Raw genomic sequence first — 16,768 nt, 5'->3', positions numbered from 1 at the left:
TTAAATAAATGGATTTACTCATGGGTTGTAGAGTCAATGCTGTATGAATGCCAATTCTTTCAAAATTGATCTATATGCTCAATGTAATTCAAAGTGAACATGGCACCTGAATAATTTGTGGAAAATGATGTTACTTTAAAAATTTATACAAAAATATAAAGTGGCAATCTTATAGAAGGAAAACAAAGCTGGAAAATTACTGTACCAGATATTTATTATGAAGGCACAGTAGTGAAAACTGTATGGTAACAGCACAAGAATGGACAAGTAGATTAGTGGAATAAAATGAAAAGTCTGGAAATAGAAACATATGGTAATGGACACTTTTATGAAAAAACGGACATATTTGTAGAGCTGTAGGATGCAGTCTTTTTATTAATTGGTATTGGGTAAATTGGTATAAAAGACTTTTGGGGAAAAATTAAACTTGATCATTACTTTACCCCCAACACAAAAATCAACTCCAGGGATAACTGATCTTAAATGTAAAAAGTAGAATATTAAAGCTTCTAGAAGGATCTGAAAGTATCTTTATTTATTTATCTTTAAATATATTTTTATTGATTTCAGAGAGGAAGGGAGAGGGGAGAGCGATAGAAACATCAATGATGAGATAGAATCATTGACTGGCTTCCTCCTACATGCCTCTTACTGGGGAGGGAGCCTGCCACCTGGGCATGTGCCCTTGACTGGAATCAAACCCAGACCCTTCAATCCACAGACTGACGCTCTATCCACTGAGCCAAACAAGCTAGGATGAAAATATCTTTATTTTGAGATAGGAAAATATTTCTTAAACACAACACAAAAAACACCAAATAAAGAAAAGGAAAAGATTGATTATTAAAATTAGTAATTCTGATCATCAAAAGATACCATTAAGAGAGTAAAAAAGCAAGCCAGAAGGAGGAAATATATGCAAGATTCATTTCTGAAATATAAAAAGAACTCTTTACAAATCAGTATGAAAAAACGCAGGCAACCCAGTACAAAAAGACTTGAAAAGGCTCTGTGTATAGGAGGATATCAGTGTTTAATAAACTCAATCTTATTAATCAAAGGATATGCCAATTGAAACATAATTAGATATCTCTACATAACTTACCATAATGGCTAAAATATAAAAGACTTGACCAATTATTGGCAAGGATGCAGAGTAACTAGAAATTTCATATCATGCTGCTTAAGTAGAAATTGATACAAGCATTTAAAAAAAACTTGTTTAGAAGTATTTACTGAAGTTGACCCTGCAACATAACTCCAAAAATAAAAATTTACATTTTTTATAAAATGTATTAAAAGTATAATAATATTCACAGGAAATTATTTTGTGGCACAAAACTAGAAACAATGCAAATCTCCAACAAAAAAATAATTTGTGCTGTATATATTTCTAAATGGTCTGCTATATAGCAATATAAATGAATAACCCACTGCTATACACAATAATGAATGAGTCTCACAAATATTATATTGAATAGAGGAGAGTAGATGGAAGATTACATATGGCATGTGTTCTGAATGGAATGTTTGTGTTCCCCTCAAATCATAACTCCCATTGTGATATGCCCTCATAAGTGAAGTAAATGACCTTACAAAAGAGACCTCAGAGAGTTCTCTCACCTCCTCTGCCATATAAGGACAGAGCAAGAAGATTACTGTCTATTAATTAGGAAGAGCACCTTCTCCAGACACCAAATCTGCTGATGCCTTGATCTTGGACTTTTCAATATTCAGAACTATGAGAAATAAATGTTTGTTCTTTAAGCTACCCAATCTATTATATTTTTGTTATAGCAGCCTGAATTGACGAAGAATGTTTTCATTTATAAACTTCAAGCAACAGGAAAGATTAATCTATGATGTTAGAAGTCAGGATAATAGATATCTAGCTGGGAGAAAAGGAAAGTAGTGCATCAAACTGTGACCTCCTGGCTCATGGGCCAAAGGAGGAAGCATGAGTAAGGCTTCTGTGTACTGGAAATGTTCCCTCCCTCCATCCCTCTCTCTCTCTCTTTCTTTTTTAATTGGGGTGACATCCTATATAATAAAAGTCTAATATCCTAAGTGTTCGGTTGTCCAGTTGTCCGTTCAACCAATCAAAGCGTAATATGCTAACGATATGCTAAGGCCACTCAACTGCTCACTATGACATGCACTGACCACCAGGGGGCAGACAGTCAACTGGTAGACCAGTCACTATGATGTTCACTGACCACCAGGGGGTAGATGCTCCGACCAGATTTGCTGGGGTCCAGCCGATCGGGACTGAGTGAGATGGACCGGACATGCCCTGGAGCCTTCCCATGGTCCCTCACTGGTTGGCCAACCTCCCGCGTCCCTCCCCGGCCCTGATCGTGCACCGGTGGGGTCCCTCGGCCTGGCCTGCACCCTCTCACAATCTGGGATCCCTTGGGGGATATTGGAGAGCTGGTTTGGTCCCGATCCCGCAGGCCAGGACGAGGGACCCAACTGTTGCACAAATTCGTGCACTGGGCCTCTAGTTGGTTAATAAAATTATATAGGTTTGCAGTGTAGAATTCTATGACACATCATCTGTATATGGCATTGTGTGTTTACCACTGAAATTCAAATCTCCTTCCATCACCATATATTTGACCCTACTTACAATTTACAACACCCCTCCCCACCAGCCCCCCTCCCTTTGGTAACTACTTTACTGATGTCTGTATCTATGAGGTTTTATATGTCTTGTTTGTTCATTTGTTCCCTTCAGTTTTATGAGTGAAATCATGATTCTTGAGTCGTTCTGTCTGACTTATTTTGCTTAGCATGCTTAGCATAATATTCTCAAGATCCATCCACGTTGTGGCAAATGGCAGTATTTCATTTTTTTCTTATGGCTGAGTAGTATTCTATTGCATATATGTACCACATCTTCTTTATTCAATCATCAATCAAAAGACACTTTGTTTGTTTCTATGTCTTGACCACTGTGAATAATAGCAATGTTCTATTTCTTGATCTTGGCAATGGTTAACTTGGTTCTCTAGTGATAGATCACTGAGCTCACTGAGATATGTAGCTGTATATCTATATTTAATGTACTTGTCTGCATGTATTTGACACAAAATAAATTTTGAAAAGCTTATTTACCTGTTTTTTCTGTGTTCTGTTCCTGTTTTCCAGCCAATCATCCATTTGTTCCTCAATTTCTTCTATAGAAGTTCCATGATCATATGATTGAATATATGCACTTTCCAAAGGTGTATATACAGGAAATTCTGGTTTTGGTTTTTTTACTTTAACTTTCTTCGGCTCTAAAAAATGTTTAAAAGAACAAAAATAATTTTTAATATTTTATTCATAGACCGTATCTTGTAAGAACACCTATTTTCCATCAAACTATTTAGCTATAGGTTTTAGTGTGCATTTCCCACTGCATGCATTGTTTTAAAATAAACTTAGAGGCCCTGGTTAGGTAGCTAAGTTGGTTAGAGCATCATCCTGATACACCGAGGTTGTGGGTTCGATTCCCAGTCAGGCACAAACAAAAAGCAACCAATGAATGCATAAATAAGTGAAACAACAAATTGATGTTTCTCTCTCTCAAATCAATAAATAAAAATCAAAACAAAAAATACTCAGAGATGCTAATGATGAGATGATGATGATGACATAATCATCATAGCAATTTGTATACATCTTTAGTTTTTAAAGTACTTTCAATATGATTTCAGTTATATGTGGAATCTGAAGAATAAAATAAATGAACAAACAAAATAGAAACAGACTTATAGATACAGAGAACAGACTGATGAATGCCAGAAGGGAGGGCCATTAGAGGGCTGGGTGAAAAAGGTGAAGGGATTAAGAAGTACTAATTGGTAGTTATGCTAGGGACATAAAGTAAAGCATAGGGAATATAGTCAACAATGCTGTAATAACTATGCATGCCAGGTGGGTACTTGAAATATTGGGGGAACATTTTGTGAAGTATATTATTATATAACTGCTATGATGTACACCAGAAACTAATACAAAATAACATTGAATGTAACTTAAAAATAAAAATTTTAAAAACTGTGAAAAAAGTACTTTACATGAAACATCTCATTTCTGACACAATTGAAAAAGCCTGGTCATTAGTGTTTTAATCCTATCTTTACCACCTAATAGTTAAATATTGGGCAAGTAACTTAACTATTTGATCAAGTGTCATTTTCTGATCTGTAAAAGAAAGCTAAATCTAATGTGAAAAAAAATTATATACCCCCTATCAAAGTACCTGGCACAAAATGGTATACATTTATCTTTTCAATATTTACAAAGGCAAAATTAATCTGGCAGCATCAGGGGTAGTTATCAATAGCTAGTTATCAACTGGCTTCTTCATTAAATCCCATTTTGATTAGAGAGTTAACATTGAGAAGCAACTCCATTCTTAATTACTATTGTCAAAACCACACAGCCTTATAACCATATCTTTACCATCCTGTGTGTGTGAGTGTGTTTGCATGTACTATAACTTAATAAAATTTATGGGCATAGGAATAGACAAAATCCTGGATGAGAATAGAGAACCTATAAATATTTCAATACAGTGGGAAAAGGATTTAATAAATGATGCTGGCACAACTGAATATCAATTTGAAAAAATAACAACTGAGACACATACAAAAATAAATCCCAGGTGGATAGGCGATTTAATACCAAAACAATAAAAATCTTGCAATGAGAAATCTAAAAAACTACCTGTACTATTTAAAGAAAGAAAATTTTAACTAGAAACCCAATTGCGATAAAAAAGATAAAAGATAGAATAACAAATCAAGAGAGAAATAAGAGATTTGTAAAGAACTTCTACATGTCAAAGTACAAACAAAAGATTGACAAATAGACTATAAAGTAACAAGGGGATAAACAGCCCAACGAAAAAAAAGGCCAAAAATAATGTACATCCCAATATATAAAAACCCAGGGTCCGTAACGACCAACTGAAAGCTCGACCGAACACCAGAAGTCAGTCCTGCACAGCAACCCAGCACTGACTGCTGCCAGTGCGGGCGCAGCGACCCAGCACTGACTGCCGAGGGGGCTGTGGATCATGCCCAGAAAGAGGCCTGGAGAGAGAGGCAGGGTCTGATCTGCAGACTCCGTGGCAGCTGTTGATCAGCCGTTGCCTCTCTCTCTTCGGGCTTCACCAGCAGCCACGCCTCTGTTTCTCTCCGGGCCTCCACAGGGGCTGCTGATCAGCCCCGCCTCTCTGATCAGGCCTGGAGATAGGCCCGAAGACGTTGACTGGCATAGAAACTGACCAATCAGAACCAAATCTGGGTCAACTGTGAGGAGCCAATGGCTGCCTAAAAGGCGGAGCTTTTGACGCTGACTGGCATAGAAACTGACCAATCAGAACCAAATTGGCCAGCAGGGGAGGGCAGTTGTGGGTGAGATCAGGCCTACAGGAGAGGGCAGTTGGGAGCGAGATCAGGCTGGCAGGGGAGGGCAGTTAGGGGTGATCAGCTAGGAGCCAGCGGTCCCGGATTGCGAGAGAGTGTCCGACTGCTGGTTTAGGCCTGAACCCTGTGGGATTGGGCCTAAACTGGCAGTCGGACATCTCCCTAGGGGTCCCCAATTGGAAAGGGTGAAGGCTGGGCTGAGGGAACCCCCCTCCATGCATGAATTTCGTGCACCAGGCCACTAGTTAAGAATATAGTGCCGTGGGAAACAGTTCTGTTTAGAAAGAATATTACCTTAATTAGAAATTATGTGGAATCTACTATTACATTTTATTTTATATTGCTTCAATACCTTAATATTTGCAGGCTTTTGAGTTGATGGCTTAAAAAACCCCCACAACAAACCCTGACACCGTAACAGGAAATTAGTAACTTGAATGACATGTGAATTTGGTACAAACGTATCAACAATCACATACAGTATCACCAGAGTACCATACAAGCCCAAATAGAAGGCAGTTTTTTAAAAAAATATATATTTTTATTATTTCAAAGAGGAAGGGAGAGGGAGAGAGAGGGAAACATCAATGATGATGAGAGAGAATCAGTGATCGGCTGCCTCCTGCATGGCCCCTACTGGGGATTGAGCCCACAAGCCAGGTATGTGCCCTTGACTGGAATCGAACCTGGGACCCTTCAGTCCACAGGCCGATGCTCTATTCATTGAGCCAAACTGGCCAGGGCTAGGTTTTTGTTTTTGAAAACGTTTTTAGAAAAGAAGAAGCCATAAAATTGACTCCACATGAAGAAGCCTGTCACATTACTCAGCTTCTCTCAATTTTTTGTTTTATTTTGAACAAAGTACTGCTAAGGGACAGCCCACATAAACAAGAAACCATCTCATGAGAACTAATTTTGTCTGTTTATAGAGAACCACTTATAAAAAAAAAGTAAATAAATCTGGTTGTTTGTATTTATTTCTGAGGTGTTTCATCACCATTACAAGTGTTCGATGTCTTTTTAAATAAGCATTTAAAAATCACTTTAAAAAAGTAGTACAAAACTTCTAGTTCTGGAAAAATGGAGAAATACTTTTCCACAGTCATCCCACTAAGAAAAGCTAAAAGTCTTAATTTTTTTTTAGTCCTAAATTTTTTGTATGAAACAAACACAACATGATTCTGAATATTGGAGAGAAGATAGACCAGCTAGGTATGGCAGGACTCAATGAACACCAAGGTGGTGAGTTGTTTGTTTTTTGCCTCATACATCCCAGACCAAAAAATAAAAATAAAAAAAGGGAAATTAAGACAAGAAAAAAACAACCAAAACAGAACTTTTAGATAACAGCCAATCTACTTCAGGTAAGAAGAACTGACAAAACCCTTCCCATGCCAGCAAGGCTAATGGGAAGCCCAGACTCCTGCCACTGTGAGGTGGTAACAAGGAACCACAGTCTCCACACCAGGGTGAGGTAGGAGAAGTCGTAGGAAGCCAGACATTCATCCCTGCTGAGAGGTAATGAGGACCACCTTTCCCTGCAGAGTCAGTAGAGAACGAGTGGGTAGCCTGGATTTCCATGTCCATCCAAGGATAATGAGGTGCCCTACCCTGCCCTTCCAGGATGGTCGCAGAGGAAGCAGAGAGGACACGCAGGGCTTTCACAGCTGCCCGGCAGCAATGAGGCAACCCCCATTCTTTCCCCCACCCCATTTCAGAAGCCAGGTGGGGAGCAGTAAGTAGACATTCTTGCCTATCCCAGCCAGGGTGTTATCAGTGGAGGCCTACTGACAAGCAGGAACGCCCATACCCTCCCACCCTGAGAGGATTCACAAGTACTCTCCCTCAGCTGTAATACAGGCCATGAAGGGAACCTGGACTCCCACCCCTACCTGACCATAACAGGGCAGCAACCTTGTCCTTCTTCCACTAGAGCTTTGTCAGAGAACATCAGGAAAAAGAAAATGTTTAAATAAGATCCAGAGTCTTATAATGCCCCAAATGTACAAGTTTTAATAAAAAATACTCATCATATCAAGAATCAAGAATATCTCAATTTGAATGAAAAGAAAATCAACAGATGCCAACAAGATGAAAAGATACACAAATGATCTGACTAGGATTTTAAAGCAGCCATATAAAAATGTTTTGACAAGCAATAAGAAACACTCTTAAAATAAATAAATAAAAAGTCAACAGCAAAAAACAAAAAACAAAAACAAAAAACCGAAAAGAAAAATATCTTAAAAGTAGTAAGAGAGAAATGAAATCTTAACCTGTGGAGGAAAAGCAATTCAAATGACAATAGAATTTGTATCCAAACACAGGTAGCCAGAGTGAAGTGGCACAACATTTTCAAGTGCTGAAAGTAAAGAACTGTTAACTTAAACTTTTGTATCTAGCCTAGCTGGTTTGGCTCACTGGATAGAGCATCAGCCTGCAGACTGTAGAGTCCCGTGTTTGATTCTGGTCAAGGGCACATGCCCGGGTTGCAGGCTCAATCCTCAGTAGGGGACATGCAGGAGGCAGCCGATCAATGATTCTCTCTCATCATTGATGTTTCTATTTCTCTCTCCCTCTCCCTTCTTCTCTGAAATCAATACAAATATATTTTAAAAAAATTCTGTATCTAGTGAGCCCAGTCAGTGTGGTTCAGTGGTTGAGTATAGACTCAGGAACCAAGAGGTCACTGGTTTGATTTCGGGTCCGGGCATAAGCCCAGGTTGCACGCTCAATCCCCTGTAGGGGGAGTGTAGAAGGCAGCTGGTTGATGTTTCTCTCTCATTATTGATGTTTCTCTCTCCCTTTCTGTCTCTAAAAAGCAATTTAAAAATACATTAAATAAAGAGGTTTTAGTTAAAAAAAAAATTCTGTGTCTAGTGAAAATATCCTTCAGGAACAAAGGGAAAACCAAGATAACTGTAGATGAAGGAAAACTAAGAAAATTTGTTACCAGGAGACCTGTCTGATAATGGCTAAAGGAAATTCTCCAAAAAGAAAGGAAGTAATAAAAAAAATTTTTAAAAATAGGAAGAAAGAAAAAATAAGAGAAATATAAAAATATGGGTTAACACAATAGAGTTTTCCTCCTCTTCTTCAGTTTTCTAAGTTATGCTTGACAGCTGAATTACAATAACATTCAATATATGTAAAGAAAATACATAAGACAATTATAAGTGGGAAAGGTAAAGGGAGGAAATGTTTCTACATATCACTTGAAATGGTAAACTGTGGACAACAGTAGATGTATAAGTTATGTATATTTAACATATACCTAGAGCACCCACTAAAAAAGTTATACAAAGTAATACACTACACAAACTATAAATAAATCCAAATAGAATTCTAAAAAAATATTCAAGTAACCCACAAAGAATCAGGAAAAAGAAAACAGGGAAATGAAAAAAGAGAGAGAACAAAGAGAAAACAAAAATTAAAATGGCAGACTTAAGCCTTAACATATCAATAATTACATTACATGCAAATGGTCTACATAGTCCAATTAAAACAGAGATTGATACAGTGGATAAAATATTGTGACCTATGTATATACTATCTACAAGAAACTTACTTCACATATAACAATATGGGTGTTTGAAAGTAAAAAGATTGAGAAAGACACACTATACAAATACTAACTAAAAGAAAGCAGTAGTAGTAGCTGTATTAATATCAGGTAAGCAGACTACGAACCAAAGGTAAAAACATTATATAATGATTTTAAAAAATGTCAAGCCATCAAGAAGACATAGCAATCCTAAGTGTATGTATGCAACAAACAACAGAGCTGCCAAATACATGATGCGAAAATGATGGAAATGAAAAAATAGAAAAAAAATCACAATTACTTTCAAAGACTTCAACATCCCTCTCTCAACAATTGATAGGATATCTAAACAGAAATCCACAAGTATTTAGAATAAGTCAACTATACCATCATCCAACTAGATATAATTTGTATTTATATAATACTCTATTCAACAACAGCAGAATACACATTTCAAATGCTTATGAAATATATACTAAAACACACCTCAACAAATTTAAATGAACTGAAATCATACAGGGTGGGCTTTCTGATGAAAACAGAACCAAGCTAGAAATCAATAACAGAAAAATAACTGGAAAATCCTCAAAGACTTGGAAATTAAACTACATATTTCTAAATAATTCATGTATCAAAGAGGAAGTTTCAAGATAAAAAAAGACAAACTGAATTAAATGATAATATAATTTATAAAAACATGTGAGACATACCGAAATAGTGCTACAAGTGAAATTTATAGTGCTAAAAGCTTACATTAAAAAAAGATGAAAAACCTCAAGTCAATAATCTAAGCTTCCACATCAAGAAACAAACAGCCCGGCTGGTGTTGCTCAGTGGTTGAGCATCAGCCTATGAACCAGGAGATCAAAGTTGGATGCCTGGGCTGTAAGCTTGATCCCTGCCGGGAACCAATTCCAACATGTCATAATTACAAGAGTTTCACCAAAAGGTTGGTGAAGCTTGGGCGGCTCAACAAGGGTGAGCCACAACTGTAATTACCTGTTGGAACAGCTAAACAGCATCTCTCCCAAACCTGAATAGGATAATCGCTTGCTGCCAGACAGCTCAGAGCATCTTAAATCTGCATATTATTGCCTCCTGTTGGCCAAACACCTGAACAGCTGTAGGCTATTCCCCAAACTGACAATACCCTTTGATACCCTACCCTTTGAAGTGTATTATCTCCACCTTGCCTTAGGACAAATTGTGTTAATAAATACCATGGGGTCCTTAGACAAGGGTAAGTCTTCTAGCTCCTTTAGCTGAAGGTCCTCTGACCCCCAATGCCTTTCAAAATTATCTTTCGTCTATGGACTCCTTCTAGAATCTATGCATCAGCCCCTTTCTCCAGATTGCTGAACCCTTTGTAAGGCTGGGAAAAGAACCCCAGGAGATCCCCAGTAGGGGGTATGCAGGAGGCAGCCAATCAATGATTCTCTCTCATCATTGCTGTTTCTATATCTCTCTCTTCCCTTCCTCTCTGAAATTAATAAAAATATTTTTTTAAAAAAGAAAAAAATCAAAAGATCAAAACAAGCAGAAGGAACAAAATAATGAAAATAAGAACAAAAATTAATGCAATGGAAAACAAAAGCAATAGAGAAAAATAAATGATACAAGGAAATGTTTCTTTGAAAAGCTCAATAAAACTGATAAACATTTTGCAAAACTGACAAAGGAAAAGGGGAGAAAACAAAAGTTACCAATATCAGCAGTGAAATAGGAAAAATTGCTATAAGACAGGCAGATATCAAAAGGACAATAACTGAACATTAGGAAAAACCCTATACATAAATTTGACAATTTAGAAGAAATCAACCAATTGCTTGAAATATAGTAACTACCCCAACTCATCCATGAAACAAATACATGAAGTAGATATTTAAAAAGCCCTATAAAGGTAATTCAATGTGTAATTTACAAACTAAGAAAATGAATATCCAGGCTTAGTTTGCTAGTGAAATGTTTAAAGAATTAACAGTAATTCTACAGTTTCTCTCAGAAAAGAGGGGATATTTCCCAATTCATTATATGATGCTAGTATTACCTTGATACTAAAATAATACAAAGACCATACAAAAAGAGGAAACTATAGATCAATATCTCCCATGAATATAGAAGCAAAAATCTCCAAAATATTAGCAAGTGGAATTGAGCAATATATATTAAAAAAAACACACAAAAAACCACCCATACACAATGACCACGTGGTATTTACTACAGGGATGCAAGTCTGGTTCAATATTAAAGATTGAGATAGAGGAACCAAGATGGTGGCAAAGGTAAACACCAGTACTTGCACCCTCCCACAACCACATCAAAATTACAACTAAAATTCAGAACCACCATCATTCAGAACCTCCTGAAATCTGGCTGAACGGAAGTCCTACAACTATAGAAGTAAAGAAGAAAGCACATTAAGACTGGTAGGAGGGGCGGTGGCATGGAACTGGCTGGTTAGACACTCATGTGTGGTATGTTTTTAATCAGGGTCGGGAGGATATCTTGGCTGAGGAGGCCTCCTGTGAGGAGCAAGGGGTCCCAGCTCCACACCAGGCCCCAGCCCAAGGTTCCAGTGTCAGGAAGAAGTCCCCATAACTTTGGGCTATAAAAACCAGCAGGGATGGTGGCTGACAGGAAGACTGCTGGGGTCCCTTGGCACCCCTACTTAGATCCATCATTAGGCATGCAATGGGACCACAGAACAAAAAGAAAACTTAATTCATGTTTTAAATTATAATCTCTGCAGATATAAAAGAAGTATTTGGCAGTAGGTTTTGATTATTTGATTTTGTTCTGAAATCATATATAGCACAAAGAAAAAGGTAAAGGAAATACCAAGTTTTACTTCTATCCTTCCTACCCCCTTTTGTCTATTAAAATTTTAACCTTTACAATCAATTCATTTATTTAAATTTATTTTTATTGAGTTTATTGGGGTGACCCTGGTTAATAAAATTATATAGGTTTCAGATATAAAATCCTATATATTCTATATCTGTATATTGTATTGTACGTTCACCAAACCAAGTCAACTCTTCTTCCATCACCATTTATTCCTCCTTTACTTGCTTCTAACTCCCCCTACCTACTTTCCCTCTTGTAATCACCACACTGTTGTCTGTATCTGAGGTTTTTTTCCCATTGCTTAATCCCTTCACCTTTTTCTTTCTTCCTTTTTTTAAATCCTCATCCAAGGATATGTTTTATGGATATAAAAGGGAGAGAGAATGAGAAACATTGATAGGAGAGAAAATTATCAATCTGTTGCCTCCCAAATGCGCCCGACAGGATCCAACCCACAACATAGGTATGTGTCCTGACTGGAAAATGAGCACGCAACCTTTTGGTGTATGGGATGAAGCTCCAACCAACTGAGCCACACGGCCAGGATACCCTTCACCTTTTCCACCTAGACTCCAACCTTTTTCCCTCTACAGCTGTCAGTCTGTTCTCTAAGTGTCTTTTCTATTTTGTTTGTTAGTTTATTTTGTTCATGAGATCCCACATATGTGATTTGTCTTTGTCTGACTTATTTCACTTAACATAATATTCTCCAGGTCCATGCATGCTTTTGCAAAAAGTAAGATTTCTTTATTTTTTATGGCCGAGTTGTATTCCATTGTGTAAATGTACCACAGCTACTGATGGACACTTGGGCTGTTTCCAAATCTTGGTTATTGTAAATAATGCTGCAATGAAATAGGGGTTCATATATGCTTCAGAATTAGTATTTTATGCTTCTTTGGATATATTCCCAGAAGTGGAATTGCTGGGTCATAAGGCAGTTCCATTTTTAATTTTTTGAGGTAACTCCATACTGCTTTCCACAGTGCCTGCACCTATCTGTATTCCCACCAACAGTGCATAAGGGTTCCTATCTCTCCACAGTCTTGCCAACAATTGTTTGTTGATGATAGCCATCCTGACAGGTGTGAGGTGACATCTCACTGTGGTTGTAATTTGCATCTGTCTGATAATTAGTGACATTGAGTATCTTTTTCATATGTCCATTGGCCATCTATTATGTCCTCTATTCAGGACCTTTGCCCATTTTTTATTTGGATTGCTGCTGGGTTTTTTTTTGGTGTTTTTTTTTTTTGAGTTGAAATGTATATGTTCTTTATAAATTTTAGAAATTAACCCCTTATGAGATGTATTATTGATGAATACGTTCTCCCATTGAGTGGTTGTCTTGTCATTTTGTTGGTTTCCTTTGCTGTGCAAAAATGTTTACTTTATTATTTTATTTTTCATTTTTTTTAATTTAATGATTAAGGTATTACATATGTGTCTTTATCTCCCCATTGCCCCCCTATCCCCCACTCATGCCCTCACCCCCCTACTGTCTGTGTCCATTGGTTAGGCTTATATGCGTGCATACAAGTCCTTTGGTTGATCTCTCCCCCTTACCTCCCCTCTCTCCTACCTTCCCTCTGAGGTTTGATGGTCTGATCGATGCCTCTCTGTCTCTAGATCTGTTTTTGTTAATCAGTTTATGTTGTTATTATATTCCATAAATGAGTGAGATCATGTGATATTTATCTTTCTCTGACTGGCTTATTTTGCTTAGCATAATGCTCTCCAGTTCCATCCATGCTGTTGCAAATGGTAAGAATTCCTTCTTTTTTTTACGCACTGTAGTATTCCATTGTGTAGATGTACCACAGTTTTTTAATTCACTCATCTGCTGATGGGCACTTAGGCTGTTTCCAAATCTTAGCTATTGTAAATTGTGCTGCTATGAACATAGGGGTGCATATATCCTTTCTGATTGGTGTTTCTAGTTTCTTTGGATATATTCCCAGGAGTGGGATTACTGGGTCAAATGGGAGTTCCATTTTCAGTTTTTTGAGGAAACTCCATACTGTTCTCCACAGTGGCTGCACCAGTCTGCATTCCCACCAGCAGTGTACTAGGGTTCCTTTTTCTCCGCATCCTCGCCAACACTTGTCATTTGTTGATTTGTTGATGATAGCCATTCTGACAGGTGTGAGATGGTATCTCACTGTCGTTTTGATTTGCATCTCTCAGATGATTAGTGACTTTGAGCATGTTTTCATTCGTCTCTTGGCCTTCCTTATGTCCTCTTTAGAAAATTATCTATTTAGGTCCTTTGCCCACTTTTTGTTTATCTTCCTTTTGTTAAGTTGTGTGAGTTCCCTGTAAATGTTGGAGATTACACCCTTATTGGTGATAACATTGGCAATTATGTTCTCCCATGCAGTGGGCTTTCTTGTTGTTTTGTTGATGGTTTCTTTTGCTGTACAGCTTTTTATTTAGTGCAAAAATGTTTTAGTTTGATGTAGTCACATTTGTTTTTCTTTTGTTTCCCTTGCACAAGGTGATATATCAGAAAAAAATAATGTTATGAGAAATGTGTGAGATTTTATACCCTATGTTATTCTAGGATTTTTATGGTTTCAAGAGAAACATTTAAGTCTTTAATCCATTTTGAGTTTTTTTGTGTGTAGTATAAGAAGGTGGTCTAGTTTCATTTTTTTTTTGCATATATTTATCTGTCCAATTTTCCCAATATCATTTACTGAATAGCTATCCATACTCCACAGTACATTTTTTCTTTTGTCAAATATTGACTATAAAGGTGTGGCCTTACTTCTGGGCTTATTTCTGTTCCATTGATCTATATGTCTGTTTTTATGCCAGTACCATGCTGGTTTTATCAATATGGTCTTGTAGTATAGTTTGATATAACGTAGTTGGATTCCTCCAACTTTGGTCTTCTTTCTTATAATTGCTGTGGCTATTCAAAGTCTTTTGTGGCTCCTTATAAATTTTTGAATATTTGTTCTAGTTCTGTGAAATGCACCATTGGTATCTTGATAGAAATTGTATTGAATGTATAGAATGCTTTGGTTAGTAAGGTCATTTTATTGATGTTAATTCTTACTATCCATTAACATGATATATTCTTCCACTTATTTGAATCTTCTTCAATTTCTTTCTTTAGTATCTTATAACTAGTGCCCTGGTGCATGAAATTCGTGCATGGAGGGGGAGTTCCCTCAGCCCAGACTGCACCCTCTCCAATTGGGGACCCCTTGGGGGATGTCCGATTGCCGGCCTCAGGGATCGGGCCTAAACCAGCAGTTGGACATCCCTCTCACAATCTGGGACCGCTGGCTCCTAACCGCTCACCTGCCTGCCTGCCTGATTGCCCCAAACTGCCCTCCCCTGCTGGCCTGATCTCACCCCCAATTGCCCTCCCCTGCAGGCCAATTTGGTTCTGATTGGTCAGTTCCTATGCCAGTCAGTGTCAAAAGCTCCACCTCCTAGGCAGTCATTGGCTCCTCACAGTTGACCCAGACTTGGTTCTGATTGGTCAGTTTCTATGCCAGTCAGCGTCAAAAGTTCCGCCTCCTAGGCAGCCACTGGCTCCTCACAGTTGACCCAGATTTGGTTCTGATTGGTCAGTTTCTATGCTGGTCAGCGTCAAAAGCTCCACCTCCTAGGCAGCCATTGGCTCCTCACACTTCACCCAGATTTGGTTCTGATTGGTTGGTTTCTATGCCAGTCAGTGTCTCTGGGCCTATCAATGGGGCCTGATCAGAAAGGTGGGGCTGATCAGCAGACCCAGTGGAGGCCTGGAGAAGAAATGGAGGTGCAGCTGTTGGCCCAGCCCGGAAAGAAAGAGAGAGGCAAGTGCTGATCAACAACTGCTACACAGGCTACGGATAAGACCCTGCTTCTCTCTTCAGGCCTCTCTCTGGGACTGATTCGCAGCCCCCTCAGCAGTCAGTGCTGGGTCACCACGCCTGCAGCCGCAGCAGTCAGTGCTGGGTTGCCATGGCAACCCAGCACTGACTGCAGGACTGACTTCCAGTTGGTCGAGCCTCTGGTTGTGACAGACTCAGGGTTTTTATATATTAGGATATTCTCAGTACATGTCTTTTATATCTTTGGTTTAGTTTATTCCTAGGTATTTTATTCTTTTGGAAGCAATTGTGAATGGAATTGTTTCCTTAGTTTCCCTTTCTCATAGTTCATTAAAATGTATAAAAATGCAACTGATATACAGATACTTATTTTGTATCTTGCTACTTTACTTAATTTATTTGTCAATTCCAGTAGTTTTTTGGTAAAATATTTAGGGTTCTATAACATATAGTATCATGTCATCAGCAAATAATGACAGGTTTACTTCTCTGTTTCTAATTTGAGTGCCTTTATTTCTTCTTCTTTTCTGATTGCTGTGGCTAGAACTTCCATTACTATATATATAAAACCCTAATATGCAAGTAGACCGAACAGTGAAACAACTGAAAAACCGGTCGCTATGATGTGTGCTGACCACCAGGGGGCACGCGTGGAACATGGCAGGTGTCAGCAACAGGGGGCAGAGCGCGTAACATGGTGGGCATCGGCTGTGGCGGAATAGTGGAGTAGGTGAGTGGGGGCACCAGACCAAGGCAAGGCACCGGTTGCTGTCATCGGGACGAGCCTATGGTGGTTACTGAAAATTTTTTGCTCCCGCACTCTGCAGTCCTGCCCAGCACTCACACCTGCTGCTGGCACCGGCCCCGCTTGCACCTGCGGCTGGCGGTGGAGCCAACGCTCACAGCCACTGCCAGCGCCTGGTGCCAGTCCTGATCGCTCGGTCTAGGGAGCAGTTATAGGGTTAACCCTTTGCACTCGCTTGCTTTTTTCTCGATTCCTTAATTCTATTCGGGATTTAATTTTTTAAATACCCCAGATTTTACAAAGTGTGGCAGTAGAATAAAAAACTGGAGTTTCTTTTCATACAAACTTATTTATTTGGATTTTTTTATATTTCAAATTA

At 38.3% G+C, this 16,768-nt stretch overlaps 1 protein-coding gene across 2 annotated transcripts in view; it reads right to left on the bottom strand.

Annotated features, from left to right (window-relative positions):
- The window catches only part of DNAJC1 (DnaJ heat shock protein family (Hsp40) member C1), a 224,887-nt gene that overhangs the window by 105,391 nt on the left and 102,728 nt on the right, over positions 1–16,768 (bottom strand). For both annotated transcript variants that reach the window (XM_079770626.1, XM_079770627.1), the window contains exon 8: positions 3,118–3,281. In XM_079770626.1, the coding sequence (XP_079626752.1) occupies positions 3,118–3,281 (164 nt within the window). The remainder of the gene's footprint in view (positions 1–3,117; positions 3,282–16,768) is intronic.

The sequence above is a fragment of the Cnephaeus nilssonii genome, assembly GCF_951640355.1.
Source record: "Cnephaeus nilssonii genome assembly, chromosome: 1".
Taxonomy (NCBI): domain Eukaryota; kingdom Metazoa; phylum Chordata; class Mammalia; order Chiroptera; family Vespertilionidae; genus Cnephaeus; species Cnephaeus nilssonii.
Note: the sequence above shows the minus strand (reverse complement) of the source record. Positions and strands in the feature narration are given on the sequence as shown.